At 44.6% G+C, this 24,452-nt stretch overlaps 2 protein-coding genes across 2 annotated transcripts; one reads left to right on the top strand and one right to left on the bottom strand.

Annotated features, from left to right (window-relative positions):
• Positions 1-241: 241 nt before the first annotated feature.
• Positions 242-11,602, top strand: SPPL3 (signal peptide peptidase like 3; the record flags this gene model as incomplete). Its single annotated transcript, XM_010075735.1, has 7 exons — positions 242-320; positions 1,074-1,186; positions 6,286-6,392; positions 7,490-7,653; positions 8,931-9,130; positions 10,149-10,258; positions 11,003-11,602. Coding segments are annotated over 7 exons (845 nt in total), but the record flags the coding sequence as incomplete, so codon positions are not given.
• A 6,742-nt stretch (positions 11,603-18,344) lies between these two features.
• ACADS (acyl-CoA dehydrogenase, C-2 to C-3 short chain) lies at positions 18,345-22,736 on the bottom strand (the record flags this gene model as incomplete). Its single annotated transcript, XM_010075734.1, has 8 exons — positions 18,345-18,508; positions 19,137-19,193; positions 19,523-19,618; positions 19,886-20,023; positions 21,278-21,448; positions 21,709-21,860; positions 22,277-22,388; positions 22,587-22,736. Coding segments are annotated over 8 exons (1,029 nt in total), but the record flags the coding sequence as incomplete, so codon positions are not given.
• Between the last annotated feature and the right edge of the window lie 1,716 nt (positions 22,737-24,452).

The raw sequence follows: 24,452 nt of genomic DNA, 5'->3' as shown, positions 1-24,452 counted from the left end.
TTTTTTTTTTAAGGTTTGTGTATGGGGTGTCGCATTCCTTTGAGAGCTTTTGTTTTGGCTGAAGTTTGAAAGCATACTAACAGTAGAACCTTGGAGCCTTTAGCTGCTCTTGCTTTAATAATACTGCAGCATATGATAGGAGGACATTGTTGCAAGAGCTTTTTCAAATTGGAGAAGCTTGTTTGTGGACTGTAGAAATCAGATGTCAATGTACTAATATTACCTTTTCTTCTTTTTCTAGTCCTCGCAACAATAGCTTTCGCTTTCCTTCTGCTCCCGATGTGCCAGTACTTAACACGGCCTTGTTCACCTCAAAACAAGTAAGGACTTGAGAAATCTTCTGCTCGTCTTCTTGTATGTTGTATTAATTTATTTTAATAAGAATTCTTTATTGGAGTCTTTGGTTACAAGCATTAACCTCAGGGCTTCAGGGCTGATGTTTGTGTATATTTTTTGTGCCAACACCATGTTTCCCCTTTGAAACGAGGAAGCACAATTTCTGCGCATCACACAGCATTTGCCAGGCTGGGAAGTGCAGTACCATTGCAAGGGGCTGGATTCCCAACAGTGGTTTTTAACAAGTTTGGCTTATTTTGGCTGAGATTTCGGAGTCTGGGATTTGGTATTGGATTTTAGTGTTTGTTACCATTGGAGTCTGGATTTTAATGCTGGCTCTGTCAGACACTGTAGTTACACTAGTGAAAATTGCAGTTGTTAATGTCATGTTTTGAAACTAGTTTTATTTTTTCCCTTGTGACTGGGGTTCATGTTGCAAAAAGCACTATCTTAGATGGTACTAGGAAATAGCATTCGTGGTAACAATTTCAAGAGAGGTGCCAGGATTTACAGGGTTATTTCCATCTCTGTAGTTCAGGCTTTACACACATTATTTGGATGTGAGGAAAGCTTTTTTTCTGTTGCTGTTTGGGTGCCTATTTGTGGCAAAGGAACCTCCCTTCAGTTGTTCTTGGCATCTTTCATCAGCAGTTGAGCCTTGTTCCAACAGCGTCCATTTTCTGTTCTTTAAATGGAAACATAAAGTCTCTGAGCTAATGTTTATATGTTGTTCCTAGGATTTCCTTTGGCTGCTGCGGGCGTTTCACTGCTGCTGAGTTGCTCTCATTTTCTCTGTCTGTGATGCTTGTCCTTATCTGGGTCCTAACTGGCCACTGGCTCCTAATGGATGGTGAGTACGTGAGCTGAGGGCTTTTACTACTGGTTTGTGCCTGTTCTGACACATCCAGTCACCTGGTGATGATTGGTGAGATTTGCTAATGATGATGGCTTGCCGAGGTGTAATATCGTGTGGTAGACTCCCTGAAAACAACTGCTGTCAGGAACATGCCAGGGTAATGTTTGGGACGCCTGTTTTTCTGGTTTGTAAAAGCTTCCAAGGAAGTGCCAGAACACTCATCAAAGGTGTTCTGCACCTGTGTGGCGTAGGGTGAGTCGCCAGTTTTAGTTACAGATGTGTGGAGACAGTGGTTGTTTATGAATCATAACTTGATCTTAACAATGTGGTTCATTTTTGCTGCGCATCTTGTTTTTTGGTTCAGATGATCAAATAATTTGTGTGAGACAGTTCACAGTAGCTGGTTGTCTTTGATCTCTTTGATGCTTGCCAGTTAGGATGGTGAGATGGGTGAAGCTGGCAGGCATCCAGCTGGCTTGAAGATGTGATTTTTTTTTTTTTTTTTTCCCCCCATGCTAGTTGAACTGAATTCACAGCTTACTGTTCCAAAAAGAAGCTTTCCTCCTCCCCTCCTGCCTTACAAATCTCTTGTGCTAACTCTGGCACTTATTTAATCACATGGTAAACTGATTCAGCTCACTAGAATGGCAGCGTACTGGTTTTTTGCCAGGCTATTTTTCTGCTGCTGCAGTGAGATGAATTGGATCATTGTGCAGTCAGGTATGTGCTAAATTTGGCAAAAGGTAAGTGGCAGCATGATGGGATCTGAGAGGATGGGGTGGATATGATAGCAAAGGGGTGAAGGGGTATCCAGGAGCAGGACCGCCGCTTCTCAGTGGTGTCAGGCAGCTGCCTTAGGGCATCTCGTGAAATGGCACCCTGAGGTTGTGATTGCTTGAGGAAAAATAGCTGGGACAACATTACCTGCCCTTGGAATTGGTTGTTGCAATGGAAAATGTACATCCCATCAGCTTTCCAGCTCCTCCTCAATGAGATGTCAGCAAGTCCTTAGCACTGAAACCTCTCATGGCAACTTGATTATTTCTTTTGTATGTAGGTGTTATGTTTCATTTGTGCTTTTGCTGCATTTAAAAGTTCCGCTTGTTGTACATTAGAGAATAGCTTTTAAAGTACCCAGATACTAAGTGATAAAATGCAGGTGATGTTTGTTTGGTGTTAAGCAGAGCAGCCCCCCGTGAAATCAGGGGTGATTTTTGATCTGCAGTAGCTACAAAGCTGAACGGAGTGTCAAGTGTGGATTTTGGCAAAATCTGAAAAGACTTATCTACACTGAGGTAGCGACAGAAGCATTTACTTAAAAATAGCTATTTTTGTGAGCACTTCAGTCTGAATTGGGGGCTTTGAGGTAATTCATCTGCAGAGTACTGAACTACTGGTGCAGAGTGGTTTCTGAGTTTTATTTCTCTTGGTGGTTATGATGGTTGGTTATGATGAATCATGTTGATCCTGTCTAGCTTTGGAGTATTTTCTGTATTTTATATTAAGAGAGCTTGTACTCTATAGGTAAGCCTCCTTTTGTTCAAATCCAATTAAATCAACATTTGTCAGTGACATTGAACAGGGGACAGCATTTACTGGCCTTCCTCAGGGACACAGACTCTACAGTTCTATTCCTCACGCTGTACTGCTGCAGGTGGGATCGCACCACCTCTGCCTTTACCCTTTGCTTCTCTGTAACCGAATACTCGAGATCCCCATTAATCCTGTTTGGAGGGAAATGTGGGCAGTAAGTACTGCTCGGTAATATATGCAAGTGGAGCACTTGCTTGTCTGTAAGCCAGTGCCTGCCAGCGGCTGGGTGTGCTGGGATCTGACTCCTCCTCCCTGCTCCCGCCGGGATGATCTTCTGTTTCGCTGTCAGCAGAAAATGAACCAGATGTGGAGAGCACAGCGCCTGGGCCGGCGGCGGGAGGGAGAAGGGGGACAGGCGTTTGTTCTTAACAGGATGCCTCAATCTTTGTGTGCATGGTTTGTTGCTGTGCAGCTGATTCTCTCTTCATGAGAATTTCTACTTTAGAGCTGAGTAAAAAGGAGGGGAAATACTTATTTCCAGTCCTTACAAAATCGCGGTATGGAAGCTCCTGCCAGAACAGTCTTCCCTGCTCAAATAGTTCGATTCCCCCGCCTGCACAGTAGTTGGTCGAACTGTTTCTAAAGTCAGGGACATTTTACAGGGCAGAACGAGCAGATACTGTCTCCCGAGGTTGTTCTAGCGTGGGATGATGTATGTTTATAGGTCTCGAAATGCTTATTTCTCAGAGCAGGTTGATAACAAGAATCATCAAGGATGGTCACTTTCCCCTGGTAGAGCCTGGTTAAAAGTTTTCCTAAATAGTGGACACAGCTACAGATGTGTGCCGTGTCTGTCTGTAGCTACAGTGAGCTGCATGGTCACCGACACCGTGGGAACTGCTGCAGAGCATGCTGCTGAGGCAGTCGGGCAGAGGCTGCTTCATGACATGTGTTCTTATTCCCACTCTTTAAAATACACTTTGAGCGTTTTGTAGGAACATAATTAGATTTCAGTACCTGCTTCTTTCAGAGGTCAACCTGTGGCCTGCGGGGGAAGTTTTAAGCCTTGCCAAACCAGACACTGCACCACCAGCATCTTGGGGGTTTTGTCTGTTCTGGGCAGTCGTGCAGTGAAGCTGAAAACTAGGCTGTGTCTGGGGAGACTAATCACATCTGCAAGAATATTCTTAATCCTCAGAATATCCTTATTCCATAAGGAGTGTGATTGCAAGTTAATTTGTCTGTTAGTTGAATGTTAACTCCTTCAGTTAGTTCTTACTCAGCTTCGTTAACCCATTGCCCAGCACTTCCAGCCCAGAGCTACTGTTTGTGTGGCTATCTTACACCCCCGCCTCTGATTTGGAGTGTATTTCAGTGGAGATCTGCCTTATGTAGTTTGTGAACACCATCCCTGAGCATGGGTACGGAGGGCTTTGTTTCTCATCCAATTTCTGGACTTTTTAATTGGAAAAGGGCGCTGGCCTCCGTTTAGAGCAGCCTGCTGGTGGTTTCACTGCACTTTGGCCCGAATTACTCCTACTTGCTCTCGGGCATTCTTGCTCCCTCCTGTTTTTTTAAATTTACCAATGTTTCTTAAAGCAGTTGCAAAACTGCATGATTATTAGCATGTGTATTTCACTGTGATCGAATGAGCTTTTTTCCATCTCCTTTTCTACCTGCTGTTTGCTTAGCTTGATGGAAGTATCTCCCGTGTGTGTCTCTGTTCACTTCAGTGATGGAAAAATAGTGTGTGAACAATAGATAACACTCCGTGCTGGCTAAAATATTTCCACTTCTACTTAATTATAACCTGGAAATCCTCTCCTAAATATAGGCTCGCTTGAGCTATTATTAACACTGGCTTTAGAGAAACCTCTCTGATTTAAGACAGGCTGTTCCTTGCATTGGCTCCTCTGCCAGAGGCAGTCTCTAACGGAAGGCTGTATTGAATTTCTGAATGCAGTGCTTTTTCTTGCTGCTTTGCTGTGTCAAATTCTTTAAACCTCAATAATTTGCTCACAATTTATAGCTAGTTACAGTTATGCACCATGATTTAGGGCACATTTTTATCTCAGTAATCCCATTACTTTGTTAAATCTGGCATCCGTGACTCTTAGTACTGCGCTGAGCTTGTCAGCTCTCTAACGGCGAGGTGGGTTTGCCAAAGTCATTGCTGGGACACAGCCCCCGGGCCCTGCAGGCAGCCACACTGACAGGTGTTTGGTGGCACTTTTCTCCCTTGAATCTGGATGGAAATGTTTCCTTAGTGTCTTGATGGAAGAACTCCACACCTTTCAGGTGAAATGCAAGCGTAAGGTAGTTTCACAGTTGCATAATTGTAGTGTGAGAAGGTTAACATGTAAATTTTGGCCAAGTTGTTGCGCTAGTGGACATCTACGTAATGAATCCATTTTCCCAGCAGTTTCAGTTGGTCAAAATAGGATTATAGCTTTTTACAAATTCTCTGTCATGTTAGATAAATACGTGTTGTTTACAAATGTCTGGATACTTAAGTGTAATCTGGTCCCAACAGGGCTCTGTTATTCCTTGTAAATATACTGAGATCATACATGCAAGTTGATGTACTTTTTAAGGTTGGGGGCTTTTTGTAGTTTTTAAGTATCTCTTCAGGGATTTGCTTGTAACCAGTTGAAATGTATTCGATTGTCAGTTGAGCATCTTTGGTAGCTAGGGCTGGGTTTAAAGAAGGAGGAAATCACACAATCGTGAAGACTGGGATTTTTTTATTCCGTGTAACATCTTAGTTCTTACCCTGACAAGATTCCCCTTGGAACAGCACCACCATCTGAGCTGCGGCATGTCGTTGAGCTTGTTGATCTGGCTGAAAACTCACCCTTGGGAGAGGGGCTGGGGAAAGACTTGTCCATATTTCTTTCCCTGTTGGTAGGCAGGCTTTCACATAGATCTTTATTCTTGGGAAATCCCTGAATATCTAACCGATAATATTTCATAGTTAGTGTTCGGGCAGTCTTACGCAATCTCGCCCAAGCAGAAGATTGGTTTGGGTGGGTTTTTGTCATATCATGTTCTAACATGTCATGTAACCATGCTATTTCTGAATTAAGAGTCAAGGATTTTATTTATCTTACGCTTTTACTAGAAAACCTCCTAATAGTGTAAATAGAGGTTTATGTTTGGGGTACAAAGTTGTTCCGTGGCTTCTGTTTTCAGCTGGGTAGGCAGGGTTTTACAGGGGAGATAAGAGTCTCGAGGACACAAGACATGGAAACATTTCTTTGTGGAGGGTTGTGGAGGTTGAGTGGAATGGGTGATGGTCCCTGCAGAGGGATTTCCGCTTCCATGGGAGCGTGCCCGCAGTTGGCTATTGAATGTATTTTGATTTTTCTTAACTCTGGTAAGAAGAATTTCACTATCTGGAAATAGTAGACAGTCATCTAGTGCATGCAGCTGCACAGCTGCGACCAGAGGCTTCTTTGGGGTGGTGTTTTGTGGGGGAGGTATTGGCGTGGGGTTGTTTTTTTGATTGTGTGTTTGTTTTGCTATTTTTAATTAACTAATTATGTGCTTGCATTTTGTAGCTCTGGCTATGGGCCTGTGTGTTGCAATGATAGCCTTTGTTCGGCTGCCGAGCCTGAAGGTTTCCTGCTTGCTACTCTCTGGGTTACTAATTTATGATGTCTTTTGGGTAAGTGTTTTGTTTGGTTTTGCTAAAACTGTTTTTATCCTTTGGATTGGCCTTGGGCCGTTTTTACATGAACTGTACTAGTATGAAGTTAATGAAACCTGGCAAAGCCAGAAGATCAGCTTCATTGCTCCATTCTGAGACGTTAAAGTCTGCAGCAGGAGACAGAATTATTTCCTTGCTAATTAGTTGACAAAAGCAGAAACATGATTAGAATATTTCAACTTTGGTGTATTATTTAAAAAAAATAAATTGGACCTCAAATTCTGAAAGCCTGGCTAAAAATCAGAACAAGCGTTTCCAAGTAGACACAAAGCTTCATCCACGCTCGCACAGTACGCACATGCCAATTTCTGATTAGCAGCAAAATCTGCAAAACAGGAATGTGAACCGATTTATAGCCAGTAAGGTCGGCATAAAATCTTGCCACCCTTTTACAAGAAACCTGCCAGAATGTATTTGTAGTACTGAAAGGATTTTGTTTTACCTTTGCGTAACACCAAGCACTGATCCAGGGAAGCGCCTGCCGACAGCTCTGGCAGCCAGTCGTTCCCCAGTGTGCTGAGCTGTAGCGTAAGAGCCTGTTTGAAACGAGTGTTGCATCATTCCATTTATGAGTGAACACCACACTCGCTTCTTCTCTGCTGTCAAGCTTTTTCATGTTTTCAGTATCCTGTTACCTGCCTTTGTAGTCCTGGACTACCTGCTTGTAGTCTGGACAGATCCTTTGCCAAAGGTTCTCAAGATATTGATCAGTATCAATATCAATATATTGATCAATATCTTGATATTATTATTGATCAATTGTCTTGATATCAGAAAGTATATTCCAGTCATTCTTGAGGATTAATAGTGTAAAAAACTTCATCTGAATTTTTGAAACATATTTTGCCTTTTATCATCATATTCTTGAGGATTAATAGTGTAAAAAACTTTATCTGAATTTTTGAAACATGTTTTGCCTTTTATCATCATATATACAATGTATGTATATGGAAAATTTGGACAATATCCTTTTCTTGGATAAGCAAAGCAACAATACACATTGAGTTGCTATATCATGGCAATTTCTAGTTTCTGATCATTTCCTTGCTCCGCAGGTCTTTTTTTCTGCCTACATCTTCAACAGCAATGTTATGGTGAAAGTGGCCACGCAACCAGCTGATAATCCCCTGGATGTTTTATCCCGGAAACTTCACCTGGGACCAAACGTGGGCAGAGATGTTCCCCGTCTGTCGCTGCCTGGTAAACTTGTATTTCCAAGGTAAAAGCAGCAGTTCTTTTACTGTATTATAGAAGAAAAAATTTTCTCCCTGTGCTTTTTAGTAGCACTAATTCCATTGAAAATACCAGCTTAGTTCCCTGTTCAGTCACTCCCTCTTCATGGTGGAAAGGTCCGTAATGCGTGGTGAGGACTGGACACTTGGCCTTTGCTGGCTCATAAATGCAGAAATGATCCTGATGAGGGGAAAAGGTGCCTTGTTCAGGACAGGATACGCTTTTCAACATACCTGCGAGTTCTACAGTTTAATGGCTGCTGTTGTAGGATTTATGACCTAATGCTTAAAAGCAGAAGACCTGAGGTTGATGATAACATCAGAATAATCTCGATTACTGCATAACAACAAGTGACTGGGGAGGGAGTTAGAAAGTGATCTAAGCAAGGATGGCCTGCCGGGCAAGCGCTGTGTTGGAGGGAGGCTATTCCCCATCTCTCCTGCTGCAGGGGTTCCGTGGTGTCTCAGGGTTTGAAGCAGATAGCGCAGGCCTGACTGGGCAGGAAGCTGCAAGGTGTCAGCAGTTACGCAGTAGGTTTTGTTGGCGTGTTTCCTCTATTCTTGTTTCTTTAGATGTTGGGATGTTGAAATTACAGAGATTAGGAGTTGGTTGTCTGCAGTGATAAAAACAAAATTGGTCACTTTGTGAATTTTGTTATAACTTAATTTGGTTTCATTTTCATGAAAAAGACCTCGGTTTTCAGAGAATGGGCAATTTCAGTTCTTCATCTACTTAGCAATTTGCTTTTCTCTGGGAGTCTGGTGAGACTGTAGTTTTTTATGTGTTTTGTCTGAATGAGGCCAAGATCTGAGAAGTCCATAAATTGAGTTGCTGCCTTTTATTAGATATGATCTATGTATGCGGGAACGGAGGTGCAGCATCTGTATGTTAATCAAACAGTTTGATAAAATTGTCAGCTGGTACCTCCCATCAGTGCTTAGAAGAGAGGAGACTGAAATACTGAGTTGATGGATCTGTTTTGTTGTGTGAGTTAAGAGCAAAAGCAGATTAAACGCTACTGGTAGAAACAAACTGGTCTGGAGCAACATGTCATTGCTGTCAAAATGGGAACGTGTAAAACTGAGCTGAGGTGGTAGTGAACAGAGAAAAAAACGTTCAGTAGCCAGCACTGAGCTTCTAGTACATAACAGCTTGCTGGCAGAAAGAAGGGATGTGCAAAATGAAGCTCGAAACCAAAGTGGAGGAATCTAGAGCTTGTCAGCTTCTGTCCTGGGCCTGAACTCAATTTCAGTTGCTCTCCAGTTCCACAGGCAGCCACTTCTCTATGCTGGGGATCGGAGATATTGTGATGCCAGGTCTTCTGCTCTGCTTTGTCCTGCGTTACGACAACTACAAAAAGCAAGCCAACAGTGATTCCTGTGGTGCCCCGGGGCCAGGGAACATCTCTGGACGGATGCAGAAGGTCTCTTATTTTCACTGCACACTTATTGGATATTTTGTAGGTGAGTAATCAGTTTAATATGGATAGCTGCTTAGTGAGCAGAAGTGGGATTATGGTAGTAGGTTTAAAAGATGATGAAAGCAAGTGTAAAGAGGCTTTCAGAGAACACTTGGTTATGTTCTTTTTTTAATCCTCCTCTCTTTGGGTTTCATTGGCATGGTCTAGGGAGAAAAACCCTTTTACAGTCTTCTTTTTAAGATTTTTTTGGTTGTATTTTATTTAGAGGATGACAGAGATTATCAGTGTATTTTTGTTATCAACTTTTTATACTTTGCTTTACTAGCATAGAAGGTGTTGTAGCTCATACCCGAGTTAAGGGAAGAATAGGCAAGTTTCGAGATGGATTATGCTGTGCAAGAGTACATCTAGGAAATTCATCTAGATAATTCCTGCATTTTTGTATTCTGCTGTTAATGCTTATGATCCTGTGACATTTTAGCACATACAGAAAATCGTAAGTAGTCACAACAGCATGCTGGTCGTGATTTGATGTAGCCATCCCTCTCCTCCCTAACATATAAAATAGATTTTTCCCTAAAGTCGGGACACGTATGTGCATATCCTGACCCCCTGCAGTCCTTCTGAGGATGAAAAGGAAAGATCATTTCCTACCAATAGCCTTCCTCCTCCCATCCCAACACTCCCCCCCCTCCCCGTTTTCTCCCTACGTTTCCTTTGGGCAAGTATCCAGGAGAATCACTCCTGGTGTGTACAGTCCGTTTCTCAGGCTGGGGGCCTCAGACTGACAGGCTCAAGAGGTACCCTTTGCCTTTTGTTGTGTTTTGTTTGAGTTATTCTTACCTTAGCCTTTGAGAGTCAAAACTGGAGTAATTGGCTCAACACAGCCTAATATTAAAATAGAATAATTTTTCACTTTTTTTTTTGTTTTAAATCTACAGATAAGTAATTTTTCCACAGCCTCTCTCAAAATGGTGGGGAAGGGAGCCACGTGTGGACGAAGCGATTAGAACATTCCTAGGTACCCTAGAGATACTTATTGTCCCTTTTTTCTTTCACAGGTCTATTAACTGCAACAGTAGCTTCCCGCATTCACCGGGCAGCCCAGCCTGCCCTACTCTATTTGGTACCGTTTACTTTGTTGCCGCTCCTCACCATGGCCTATTTAAAGGTAAGATGGGATTATGTATTTGCAGCAGGAGGCTCTTGGGGTCAGCTGGAGGCGGGTTCGGTGTTCTTGCACAGGCCACCAGCACTCGCGGGGATGAGGCGTGTGCTTACTCCTCCTTCACAGCCCTGGCCCAGAACTAAGGTACCGCTGCTGCTGGGGTGAATCTTCATTTTGGAGGACTGAGTAGCTGAGAGATGAGTTCCTGAAATAGAAGATAATTTATGTACATAAAGTACCCGTCATTATACACTAACCAAATTCTGAAGTATTAAAAGCTGTTTTAATTAAATACTTAAATTTGTCTTCACTCAGCTGGTCATGAAAGAAGACGTGCACAAAGGTTGCAGAGAAACTGGAGAGGCAGATCCTTGTTTACCTCTTTCCAGTCACCTGTTCTGAACTGAAATTTTAAAATGCAACCTTTCCTGTTGCAGGGCTGTTGTTGAAACACACATCTAGCACTCTCCAGAGCAGAGTGTAAGAAAGGACAGGATTTTCCACCTGCATAAATATTTCCTTCCCATCAGAAACCTATTTTGGGTAGATCTGACACCAAAATAAGACATTCTGACCTGACAGGGAAAAGATTTATTTTTTACTGTCTTTATTATAATTCGCAAAACAGGTGAAGAACAGATTTGCTTTTAAGACATACTTGCAATTATATGTGAATTTTAGAGTCTGAATTCTAAGTGGACTTTGAAGTTTCTGAGGGCATGGTCCTTCTGCTCTTTTCCTGCCTAGGGCGATCTACGTCGCATGTGGTCTGAGCCTTTCCACTCCAAGTCCAGCAGCTCCCGTTTCCTGGAAGTATGATGGAACAGACAGAAAGTGACCTGAACTTCTGCCTTGGTCCTTTTCACTTTAACTTGTGGCTTTGTCGTCTCCGAAAGCTGGACTGGCTGGTACTTGGGAAGGTACCAATTATGGGACTTGTACGGAAGGACTTTGTATTAGGAGGAAAAGAAAAAAAAAGCGAAGATCCTGGAGCTCCACGTGGCTCCGTATCTCCCTGCAGATGTGGAATTGGGGACCCTTTGTGCAACTGCAGCCACTTTCCTCTTTTCCTCGCTCAGATGGATTAGCACCAGACTATTACCTTTGTGAGAGAGGAAGAGACAGACTTGAAACTGAAAACGGCGTGAAGTCGTTCAAAAACTTGAACACTAAAAAAAAAAAAACGGTTAAGCAAACTGAAGCTTCTTCAGAGAACCCCTCGTGTGCATTGGGACCAGTTTCCTGCTGGACTTGGGTTTTGAAAGAACTGAGACAGAAGGTCTTCTGTCACCATGTTGGTTTTTTTGATTTATTAAATATTTCCTGTGGTGTGAGGTTACTTATTAAATCCACAGACATTGAGTGACTTCTTGCAGTATACATATAAAAATTTGTTGTAACAAGTTACATTTCCACCCAGATGTCATGTTGCAGTGAAAAAGGGCACGATTTTTATACATATATATATACACACATATAGATATATATATGAATAAATAAAAAGGAAAACCTGCTAAGATCATGCTGTGTAGCAGAGAGGGGCTTGCTGTAATTTTTAGCATGTAGAGCAGTTTACTATGGCTTTCTTGTATATGGATCTACAATGAGCTGCTGTTCCCCCCCCCTACAGCTGAACCTGCAGTTTGAGAACAAGTGTAGTGCTTGTACCGATTGTACTCATGGACGGTAGGGGATATTCAATTTCGATCAATGTAGCAAACTAGGGAAGAAAAAAGTTCAAACCCAGCCCTGTTCGTTTGAGGGGGGAGGGAGTGTCTATTTTTTGTCTTTTTTTTTTTTTTTTGGTCTTTTTTTACGAACATCTCCCTTGCAGGTTTTTAGTAGTTCCTTCTTGACCCAGTGCATGTATTATAGCAGCAATTGTCTTTGTGCTTTCTGATCATAGTAATGTATCACTTGTAAATACATTTTTTCTATTTTCTATTTTTTTGTATTTTTTGCATTTTGTTTCATTAGTGTGCTGTATTTTTTCCATGCCCCTGCCCCTCAAAGAAAAAAAAAAAAAAGGAAAAAAGAAACAGAAAACTGTCCTTTACTGTTGTGACTGGTTGAAGTTTGTGTGTTGACTGCTTTGTACCTGTAGCCTGTTAAAATATGGGTTTTATGATTTTTTTTTTTTAAACCAGCAGTTCCAGTTCTGTTATTTTATTGACTGAAAGGCTTCCCTGAGGTAACTAGAACATTTTTCCGTTAAAATACTGTGACAAATTGGGTTTGGGGAACTCTTCTGAGAGCTTGTAGGTCTTGTTAGTTTGATAGATGCTGATAACTGTTAGCTGACCAGAAGGAAAAGGGGAAGGTGGAAGAATGAGCCTGAACGGTAACATTACTTTGGGGTACGGTTTCGTTACAACAGGTAAGGAAACTTCAGTGAAGTGTCTGATCCCTCCTGCTCTGTCAGATGTTTCGAGAAGAACATATTTAGCATGGTAGAAAATTTTGCCCAGCCACGTGTGTGTACCGTCATTAATTAACATCTTCCTCTCTTGTCAGGCAAGTCTGGCAAGCTCACAGGCAGAGGGGCTGGTGGCCTCTGAGCTGGCTGTAACAGAGCTCTAAGACGGGCGCAACAGCTGAAGCAAGAGGCAGCACAGCCCTTTGGGAGGGGCAGAGGGGGGACTTGTAAGATTTAGCAAGTTTGGGTGGGCCTCTGTGGCAGGGGGAATGTGCCTTTATTAATTTTTTTCCCCCTCAGTTCATATCTTAGTTGAAAACATTTCCTCTAGCCTACGCCTGCAATGCTCATCATCAGGTAACTGTCACTTATTAATGAAGTTTTTAATTAAAAATCCACGTTTACTGGTCATAGTGGGTGTTAGGTCCCAGACTTGTTTTCAGCTGTATCAGTTTTCAGTTACACACCTCAAACTTAAGGTGAATAAAATATTGATGAGGGTATTCAAAGAGAGAAAAACCTTCCCCCCCTCCCCTGAGGTTCCAAGCAGTGGAATAACATCTTTAGATCCACTTTGCTGCTTTGTCCTCCCAGCCCTCCACCCACCTGACAGCAATGCACATCTCAGGTGCTTTCAGCTGCTTGAGAGTTCCCCTCCTGCCTTTGGAATTAAAATAAAGTCTTTCTCTGTTTTGCAGTGGCATTTTTTAGTCCCTGCCAGGAAAGCATGCCTATCAATGTTTTTCTACACTTAAAAAGCATTCTGGAAAAAGTTCTAGAAAAGTGCTAATTGACAAATGCTTAATGAGAATTAATTTAGGTTTACAGAAAAATCTTGGCCTTCCTTTTTGAGCTGTACTGCCCTCTTTGTGACCGTCTGACTAGAAGTGAGGTACGGGACTGAGCTGTAACCGCAGCACTCTGTTTCTGAACCCACAGGTAGTGCCCGCTGCGCCGAGCTGACTGCCCCGCTGCCCGGTGGACACCTGCCCCTGCCAGGTGAGCAGAACCGGACTGAACGGTCTTTGCTGCCCCTTCAGCGTGGGACAGCAGCCGCCACGGGCAGGAAAAGGATTTTGGTGCTTTGTGCAGAGGTTAACTTGAGCATAACCATTCTAAATACAAAGCTATTACATTTGCAGAGGGAAAAACATTCTCCTGGGTTTTTTGAGTAAGTCAAAGCTGTGGAGCTTGGTCCAACAGCTCTCCTGTCCAGAGCAACCTCGGCATCCAGGGGGATTAGAAACAGATTCCTACCTCGCTACTCAGCAGCTGGGCCCTCTGCACAGATGCACCTTTTGTCCTTATTTCTTCACTCCGGCTGACTACGCATCTTCTCAGCTTGAGGATGAAACTGCAAGCTGCTTTGCGCCTCTGGATTTCCAGAGGCCAGCGAGGCCCTAGGGTTCCCTGTCCCTGTGGGGTCTGAACGGTTGTTCTTGCCTTCTTGGTTTAACATTCTGTTGAACTCCTTAATAAACTGCTTGACGCAAAGTCCTGCAGTGAGATCACTAAGGCCTTTCTTCTGAAAAGTTGTCAGAAAAAAATATTTTAGTAGTTGTTTGACTAATATAAGCCTTCTTGTAGGAAGGTAAAAGGATACTGCCAAAAAGGGGATAGACTAGAGAGTGCTTATGGCAAAGGACACAGCGCAGAACTGTAATGTACAAACCTGTTAATGGTTCTGGGGTCAGTTTGCTGCTGCGTCCTAGGGAATAGTCAGCTTAGAAATTTGGGGTTGTATTTTGAAATTTCCCTAAGGGCACACAGTCTTGCAAACAGTATGAGTTCAGAAATGAGCTGGGGTTGTCTGGCCAGTCCGTATGGGTAAAGTGTATGAGACATGAGAGCTGGGCGTTCTGTGTTGCACTCGTGTGACATTCAGAAGCCTTTTGGTGAGATGAACGTTTCCTGTCGTGAGTGTGGAAGCACGGTATGTTCTGTCAGAGAAGGGAAGAAGCCATTGAAAGCACTTTGGAGATGTATACTGATGGCTGGGCGGCTTCCGCAGCCTGGCACTGACCTCCTTGGAGGGGAAGCGGAGGGAAGGCTCACAAATATTTTTCTTTTTACACAACTAGTGAGCAAGTGGAATTTGAAATTAATTTTTAGCTAAACAGTAGTATACTGCATTTTTCATTCAAGTTACAACACTGTCAAGTTTCTTACCTCTATTCCATTTCTTCTTCTTGTTATTCTTCTAGGTCTTTGCTTTTTCACTTCAAGATGTTTTTCAGATTTGGTATTTGTCATGCTTTCCAAGATCCCCAGCATAACCTGAATGTGTGGCTTTTGCCAGGTCTGTGTGTATAATGAGGGCTGTGAAGTCAGGCAAAACAAAATCTAATTTAAAAACAAAATAATTTGTCCTATTTTTCTTATAGATATACTGTCAGAAAAGACTAGTAGAGGAGGCTGTTCGGATGTGCAAGCAATACTACAGCACTGTCAGCTGAGTCCTGTGCAACATTTTATATATTGCTTAAAAGTTGGAAGGCTGAGATGACACACCTTGGGGGTTTTTTTTTGATGTTGTATGAAATTGAGAGGTGAGCCCTGTCCTGCTGTGCTCAAGGGAGGCAGAGGCTTCAGGCAGCTCCTCAGTCTTGGTGGCGGACAGGTCAGGAAGGATGTGGCTCATGTCTGTGCACCCCAGGAAGTTCAGTATTTCTCACCTGTGTGTGTGTGACAGTCCAGAACAGCTCGTCTCTTCCTTTAGAGTGTTGGGAATTCACATAAGAGACTGTGAGCTTTATATACCAAATACATATTTGATATAAAATACCAATCTAAGGCAGAGTGTGGAAGTAAGTCCTCATTACTGTAACTGTGTTTCCTAAGAACAGATTCTAGTTAGGGCTCCCGTGCTTCACACCCAGCAGTCTGCCTCGTAACCAGTTTCATGTACGCTTAGAGCACTGGGGGGCAAAAACCATAATGTCCTTGGATGCTGTAGCTGTGGCTGATCTCCTTCCCCACCTCTTTCTAATTTATGTATGACCTGGTTTTTCCCATCTCAGTGCCCCGACTCTGCAATTTTGGCTGAGTTTGTAAATTGATAAAAACTTCTGGCTTCAGCTGTAACCAGACCCTGTTCTCAAAGGAAAGCCTGTCCAGGTTAGTGCTGTCTGGGGGTGGCTCTGGACGAGAGCTCGCTGTTTAATGCTGCAGAACTTGTTTGTGTTCTGCACTTTCAGCAGTTCTCGTCTGTAACAGCCCCAAGGAGCAGACACACATGCATTACAGCCAAAATTCTCTGAGCCAGCAGCAGCAAGGAGTCAGCTCTAAGTATCTTGCTCTGAGAAAAGCCATCTCTTTGCTCTTGGAGCTCTGTTGCAGGCGTTGTGCATAACCATGCTGTTCACCCCAAAGCCCTGCTCTGAACAGTGCAGTGGGACAGGTTACTGAGCCCTCTCTGGACCGGTGGCAGCAGGGAGGGGAGTGTAAAGCTTTCATTTCAGAGCCTTCGGTAATTACAAAAAAGATACGATATTCCTCGGCTCAGGAACCTGACTAGCATGCTGTACCTAGACCAGTGTTTTTTTTTTTTTTTTTTAAACCAGCTCCACCCTTTTAGTAACTTGATGATGTGCAGTGTAATTTGATAGACTATGGCAGAGATGCAGCTCTCAGCAAGCTGGCATCGAGCATGCAGTTGTTAGCCAGGTCAGCTGCTGTACTGATGTCAGAGATAGCAAGAAGCTTGTTAATGAGGCACGTGGGTGTGATCCAGGCGTTCCCAAAAGCAAGCTGTGGTGACAGGCGCAGCAGCAGGGTTCCCCAAGAATGGTCAGTGACTGGCTGCTGTCTCTGTATTCTCTGCAGAAGGTCTACAAGTGAAGCAGCTGGATGAAGGGGGGGGGAACAATGCAGCAGGCACGGCCTCAGTGTGGCTGATGGCTCTGGGTCACCAAGGATTTGGCTGGACGGGAGTACAGGAGGTCAGTGAAGGGGAGCACTGAACAGTAACTGCATTCCCAAAGTCCTCACTTCTTGCAGCCAGCACCCCTACAGCTCCTGTTCTATCCAAGTGGCTGCAGAGAGCAAGAAGTGTAACTTTCACCGACAATCACAGCTATGAGCCTACAGAACATCAAAGTGGCTGAAATCAAGCTAGAACAGTGTCTGTCACTCCTCAAAGCCCTCCATAATTTACAACACAGTCACTGTCATTAGAACGGTTTTCCAGTAAAACCTGCTGAATGCAGGGCCTGGCTCTGGGTCTGTTCATCCTTCGGGTTGTGAGAGCAGCAAGGAGAAATTCAAGCCTTCAAAACCTTGCCCCGACATGCTGTTGTCCTGTAGCGCCCTGCAAAGGCATTATTTATCCTGCTGGGACAGCTGCACTAGCAAAGAGCCGCTGCACCTCAAAGCGGGTCCAACTGGTGCATGCAGGTCCTGCTAGTTTATGCTCCTGTGTCTTGTGACTGGAAGACAACATTCTAAATCAATTCACAGCTGCATTTAAAAAAAAAAGTGGGAAGTGGTGATCCTTTAAAAATCAGGTTTTATTTGTCTTCTCTCTTATGTGTAACAGAATCCTGCTGTTTTTCTCTCCACACAAATTAAATAAATGGCACCACAGGAAAATAACCATTTACCTCTAGTGGACTCATCATTTGGACAAGGGGGTGGACCATACAGACTGCAGTCTTAATCCTCTCCATCTTTTCCTGAGTTTACAGTTTTTCTTTTGGCTGTTGAATCTTCTAAGTTTCTTGCCAAAGATAACAGATTGAGGATATGTGCTACTGCTAAAGCTTCCTGGTAAGGTTTTCTGTGTCATCTGTTCATTTCCTCGTTGTTGCCCAAAACACACAGAGATTAAAGGCTGTTACTGCTACTTCTTGCACTTTCTTTCCTGTTGGGTAGTTGTTGATTAAAAAAAAAACAACTGCTGTAAAAGTAGCTTTGGGAGCAGGGGTTTTTTGGTGGTCTGTGGGTTGTTTTTTTTTTTTTTAAATCCATCTCAGGCATTGCAGCTTTTCTGTCCTTTCCTTTTACACCTCCATCTGTAAGTGGCTGAGTGAGCAGGCTGCTGGAGGCTGCTGGCTCTGCTGGGCAAGATCAAGGGATTTTTCCTGAACTTTGTTTTTACATCTACACAGACACCAACCACAGCCTGTGCCAAGAGCCCTCTGTGCGTAGGTAACACCCGTGTCCTCCCCCTTGGCTACTCTCCTGCTGTAAGGAGGGAAAAGTGCCCTGCTGCACGGGTTACCTCAGCACAGCCTGTACCCAATGAGGAGCTCTCACAGCTTCATCCCACACCTGAAATGAGTTAGTCTGATCACAAGAGGCAGTGTAACCCACAGCCTGGAGCAGGGCACAGGGGTCACACTTTGGCACTGGTAATGGAGACAAATCCTTACAGGAGGTGGCTGGAAAGCATGCAGGGAGAGCTGCTGACTTAAAGGAACAGCAAAAAGTCATTTTGCCAGTAGCAAACCAAACCAATGCTCCGGTTTAGGAAAAGACCTATGCTCCCCTCCAAGGACGGGCTGCCTCCTCCCTCCTGCACTTACAGCCCTCACTTACAAACCTGGATCCGGCCTTCCCTGCACTGTACTTTGTCCAAAGAAGAATCGGCACATTTTTGACAAGAGGGTCAGTTACTCAATGGTGAGGAGAACTTCCATCATTAGCCTGGTTCAAGAAGGCCAAGGAGGCACTTTGGGGCGGTGTCAGCTGCGGTAGGCCTTCAGCAGTTGACCTGCTATCACCAGTCTCTGGATCTCACTGGTCCCCTCATAGATCTCGGTGATACGAGCGTCACGGTAATGGCGTTCTGCTGGCATCTCTGTCACATAGCCCATCCCACCCAGGATCTGGATGGCCTGAAACAAAGGCAGCAGGTTAGAAAGGAAGCAGGATCAAAGAATTTGTTTTCCCCAGACCACAGCCACCTTAAAAGGCACTAAGGCCATGGAGGGTGGGGGGGACGGGACACAGGGGATGACTGCAGCCCAAATGGAACAAACACGATTGGAGCTGTGCAAGAGCAATGCTGATGTCCCAGACAAAGAATCAATCACTTCAGAGGCACTTGTTAGTGAGCCATGTTCAGCTGAGACACTTTTATTAAGGGCAGGGGAAAATAAATGCAGACAGCAGAGGCTCTGCTCCATCTGGTCACTAAGTTGCAAACATACTACTAGTCCTGACTGGTGCATCCATGCGCCCTCCCGCATCGCTGATCTCGCTCAAAACTTTGACCTTGCCCTGCACAGCAGCAAGCCCAAGAAATAATACAGCTGCCACAGGCCAGCATAAATCCCCACACGCACCCCTCACCCCAAAATCCACCAACATGGCTGTGCTAACCAGCTTCAGCCATATGGGCTTGACTAAAAAAAAAAAAAAAATCTAGTCCATTCCATCCCACCCTCCCCAATCACCTGCTGTGTGACACCCAAGCTCCCTTTCAGCATGCTGTGTATCAGAGATGTCAACTGAAGCAGTTACCTGATGAGCAATGGCTGTTGCAGCTTCTGATGCAGCCAGCTTGGCCATCGCCGCTTCCTTTGGGGAAGGAAAACATCACTGAGGGTGCAGCTATCACAAAAAAAAAAAAAACAACACCTCACCTGCACAATGAGCTTGAAGGCTCACAGACCAGCTGTGCAGAGAGACAGGCCTGATCGTTGGTGCCCGCTGACAGTGGCCACCCCTCTCCCCTTGGCTAAAACCCAACCTTGAGACAACAGAGCCCACCATCTGCTGTGGGTTAAGCACCAACAGCGCTGGCTGGGCAGGCGCTGAACACAGCGACGCTGTACATTGCGCGGTTCCCTTGTCTTGAGCCTGTGCCCAGCACTGTCACTGCCAGACAAATGCAAGGTTGGAAATACCTTTGTGAAGGGCTTCCCATTGTCTTTCAGCATGGCGGCTCTCCAGGTCAGCAAGCGCGCACCCTCTAACGCCAGCGCCATGTCGGCTAGCTTAAACTGCAACGACAAACACAGCCTTTGTTCCAGGTGGTGGCCTCTGCCCCCACAAGGACATACAGCAGAAGTCTCCCACCGCTGAGGCCAACATTGCTGGAAAAGGAGTGCCTCCATTTGACCAGTTTTAACGGTGTTTGAAAACAGAAATTATTGCCTTGTTTATCCCAGACAGTGCAAAGTGCACTGTGTGCCTGAACCCACGCCCTAGAGTCCACGTGAACTTTCCACCAGCAATGTTTGGAACAGCCCTGTCTGCGTAGCTCGTACCTGTACTGCCTGTAGCTTTGTGATGGGCGACCCAAAGGCCATTCTCTTTTCAGCATAATCCACAGCACAGTCCAGAGCTGCCTGTGCTATTCCAAGAGCCTGTGAGGCAATACCAATCCGTCCTGCATCCAGCGTTTGCTGCGAAAAATACAAAATATATGTCTTAAAAGTCAAGTCATACTTGATCAAAACTAGTGCACTTGCATTTCTGCTCTTGCTGGGAAGCTGCTGTAGCCTTAGTATCCTCTGGTCAGACCTCCTTGGTTCAGAGCATTCCTGGTTATGCAGGAACAGAGCAATTTAAAATGTACTCGGTACTGCAGAGAGAGGCCAGGGGTACAAGGGAAGCCGAAAGGAGAGGTAATGCTTCTTATTAGCTGGGGAAAAGTAAGAGGGGGTGCAAAATAAGGTAAACAGCACAATGAGGAACAGCTGCTCTGACGGGCTGAAAGAACCCTTCAGCTGGACGTCTGGCTCACTGTGCAGCTGATTTTACTTTAACTGAAAAAAAAAAAGAAATCTGGTCAGTTTTCCTCTTTGCCCTCAACATTACTACACACACTGAAGCAAGCATTTTTCAAAACGGCTAGTGAATTGCATCAATAACCTGACTTACCTCAAGCACTCTCCCATTAGGCTTTTAACTGCTTCCCTGCCTCACTATGCACAGGAAGAATTTACAGTACAGTGAGAAAAGGCTCCATCTTCTCAATCCTGGGATGTATCTTAAAAAAGCGGTTGGTGACTGATGCGTTCTTTTAGTTGCAGACATAATGGAAAGGGCTGGAGCTCAGCCTTTTTTCAGTCAGGCCAACAAATGGTGTTTTGCTCCTACAGAGAGAGCAACGAACACTTCCAAAGGGGAGTGTGTCACTGCAGGGAACGCGCTGTTCCGTGCTGCCTGGCTCCTCCTCAGAAATCACACACGTGGCGTAACTCAGATTTCATCCACCTTTAGACATTATCCAGAGGTTGTCCTGTGCCTCCAGGACAGCTTTCCTCTGCCAAAGTATTTCGGGAAAATGCCATGTCTTCCCTTTATCTGCAGGTACAAACTGAGGAATAGAGGGCTGGGAAAGGAAAAAAACTAAAATACACCACCCCTACTGACACAGCACCTCAGCAGCATCGGCATTCTTTCATCTGAGAACCACTGTGCTGAGTCTAGAAAAAAGCACTGTCAAGGATCCATGGTAAATTAACAATTCATCAAGCTCTGTGAATGATTTCTCCCATGCTGGCGAGAGGGGTCAACTGCTTAATGTTACACAGAACAGCTTATGCTAGTGATTCTCAGCAACGTGAGCATAAGGCTGAAAACGGTTTTGAAAATGGTAAGCTTGGGAACTACAGCTTTATACAACCACAGCTGCACCCCCATCCATCTCTTACCATGGCGATTTTGAAGCCCATTCCCGGCTGCCCCAGGAGGTTGGCCTTGGGTATCCGACAGTCCTCAAATATCAGGTTGGCAGTGGAAGAGGCTCGGATTCCCAGCTTGTCTTCTTTCTTCCCCAGTGACAGCCCAGCAGTTGGCATGGGAACCAGGAATGCGCTAATGCCCTGCAGCAAGACACAAACTCTTAGGAATGGTGCCAACTTCCCACTTACCTGGCTGTCAACATTTTTCATGGAACATTTGCTAGGTAACCAGGAGAAGGGAGGGGTGAGACAAGACAGAACAAAGCCAGCGCCCATCAGTCCCCCTCTGCTCAATGCCTGCAGAGCTCTGAATAGAGAGTCCCCAGAACGCTTTCAAACTGCTTCCCCTCTGTAACTACTTTACTCCTGCACCTTCTTCCTGACTGACCCCCTGAACGCACCTTGTGTTTCAGGGATTTATCTGTAGTAGCAAACACCACGGCGGCCGAGGCGTCCCAGGCGTTGGTGATCCAGGCCTTGGTGCCATTCAGAACCCACTCGTCACCATCCAGGCGCGCCACAGTGGATGCTGCACCCGCGTCACTGCCGTTTCCTGGGCAAGGCACCAGCAAACAAAACTCAGGCAAGCAGTGGCAGCCTGGGGCACAAATCCATGTCATCCCCCGCCCCAGCCTGCAGCCCCACTGTCAGCTCACAGCACCTCTCCTAACTGCAGTAGTGTCAGCACTGTCCCTCCCAGAGGACCCAAACAGGAGGGGGAAAGGCCCATATGTCTAAGATGTGTCCCTCTCCAGAGCTCTGCTCACAGAGGGGATGACAATTTTCAGTATAGACCATGGGGATGGCAGTTAATACCCTGGACACTGAAACTTCATTTACACAGAATTGCTAAAAACCACCTTTCTGCAAACTGTTACAATTTGACAGACATAAAGTCCATCCTAAACCTGCCTAAGGAAAGAAGCTAACCTCTGTTCTTTGCAACAGGAACAATAAATGTCACATCACCTGGTTCACTAAGAGCAAAACAGCCAATTTTATCCCCACTGGTGAAGGGAGCAATCCACTTGTGCTTCTGTTCTTCAGTGCCAAACTTGAGTATTGGCCCTAAATACAAAGACTTTAAGAATTAAGAGCTGAGTTAGTGCCTCTTGAAGGTACAAGCAATCCAGTAGCTCCCTAACATCCAAGTGCACTCCAACACACCAGCACCCACCACAGAAGAGATCCCACTTCTCGCACGCACCCCTCTCCAATATCCTCCCAATGCCAGCCTCGGTTCCACGCCTGTCCCTCACACACACCCTGAGACACTTACATTATTGACGCTGACAATGACGCCTGTGGACGCACAGCCCCTGCTGATCTCCTCCACAGCAATGGAATAGGCCAGGTAGTCGAGGCCTGCTCCCTTGTACTCCTCTGGCACATCCATAGCCAGCAGCCCTAAGCCACCCATCTTCTTCACCTGCACACAGGGAACGGAGCAGTAAGATCCTCTGCACCACCAGTGCAGAGAATGTACTGGGCACAGAATATACTGCTGTGTCTGTACTGCTTTCCCCAAGAGAAGTCACAGGTTTGATTAGAATCTCAATTTCTTCACAACCCTAGAGAATGACCAACATGCATCTCCTATCTCCTGATCACTTCTTTTCACCATCCAAAATGCACTCAGGTCATCTACACAGATACACAGACACATGGAAATAAAGACAGGTCATAGCAGGGCTACACACAGAGGAAAAGGTGCGCACAACTCCTGGTGAAATGGGAATCTGACTGTACAAACTGATAAGTGTCCCCAGGTCCTGAGGACTTGCAACAAGAGCTGTACACAGTCATTGCTGCCTGAGATGAGGATCTTGCTCATTTAAAGGGCTCTCTTCAGTACCGGGAAGTGAAACAGGGAGACACAAACCCACCAGCATTTCTTCAGCCTCCCACCAAAGCTTTTCCCCTAGCATGTCTCCTGTGAGTTGGAAATCTAGCTGATAAAAATCATTAGAATTTTACCTTTGAGTGCTGAGCTTCAGCCTAGGACTGCATAAAGAAAGAATTTTACAGAATGAATGACCTGCAGAACAGTTTGCAAAAAGGTGATTTTTCATTCCCATTAAAGCCAGGTCTTGCTTCCCAGGTAATTTAATTGTTGGTTACATTCCAAATTATTCCACCTCAAGTTCCTCAGCTGGACCCCTAGCTTCTTAACCATAAGGTCTTCAGAGCACCAACTGTCTCACTCTACTTTTCTTGTTAATGTTTGGCAACGTACAAGAGAAAAAACAAGCTTTCCTCTGCTTTTATATTTAAGCTGTCAAGCTTTTGGTGTTGCACAAATAAGACTATTACCAACCTCTGCCTGCTTTAAGAGGAACCAAGAGCACTTTCTAAACAAATACTTCTCCTCCTGTATGGGCACCCAAAACATTAGTCCTTCACATCAAATCCAGAGGATGAACAAAGACAGCAACTGTGCTGCTTTACAATAAACAGTTTATGTTTTTATTTTCCCCCTACACATTCAAGTAAAAAGACTCAAAATCAAATGTAAAATTCTCAGACAGGAACAGTGAAGTAAAGAGGAAAGTATTTTCTTCCTTCCTGACTTTCCTGGCTATCTTCCTTACTCCTTAATAGAAAGAGGGGTGTATGACAAAACTCGCATGCCTCTTACTGTGCTTTCTTGGAGCCTTTTGGCAAACCTAACAGCATATATTTTTCTGGAGCTTAGTGTTTCATTGCAATGAAACAGGGGAGTTAGTCTGCTCAACACGGCACAGAATATACTGCTGTGTCTGTACTGCTTTCCCCAAGAGAAGTCACAGGTTTGATTAGAATCTCAATTTCTTCACAGCCCTAGAGGATGACCAACATGCATCTCCTATCTCCTGATCACTTCTTTTCACCATCCAAAATGCACTCAGGTCATCTACGCTTCCTCACTATAAACCATTTTTATGACTATGTGCAGTCTATAAAAGCATTTCACTGATATCATACGTCAGTTGTATTACAGCCCCCAGGAAACCCGGTAAGAGAACTGAAAATTCAACAGTGCTAAAGCCAGATACAGAGAAACACAAATAGAGAGCTCAAAACATCCTGTATCCCATTATAACCTCCGCACTCAATGATCTCTCCCACAAATCGGTCTAAACTTCAATTTGCTGCTAAGCCAGAG

The sequence above is a fragment of the Pterocles gutturalis genome, unplaced genomic scaffold (genome assembly GCF_000699245.1).
Source record: "Pterocles gutturalis isolate BGI_N339 unplaced genomic scaffold, ASM69924v1 scaffold47837, whole genome shotgun sequence".
Classification (NCBI taxonomy): domain Eukaryota; kingdom Metazoa; phylum Chordata; class Aves; order Pterocliformes; family Pteroclidae; genus Pterocles; species Pterocles gutturalis.
Note: the sequence above shows the minus strand (reverse complement) of the source record. Positions and strands in the feature narration are given on the sequence as shown.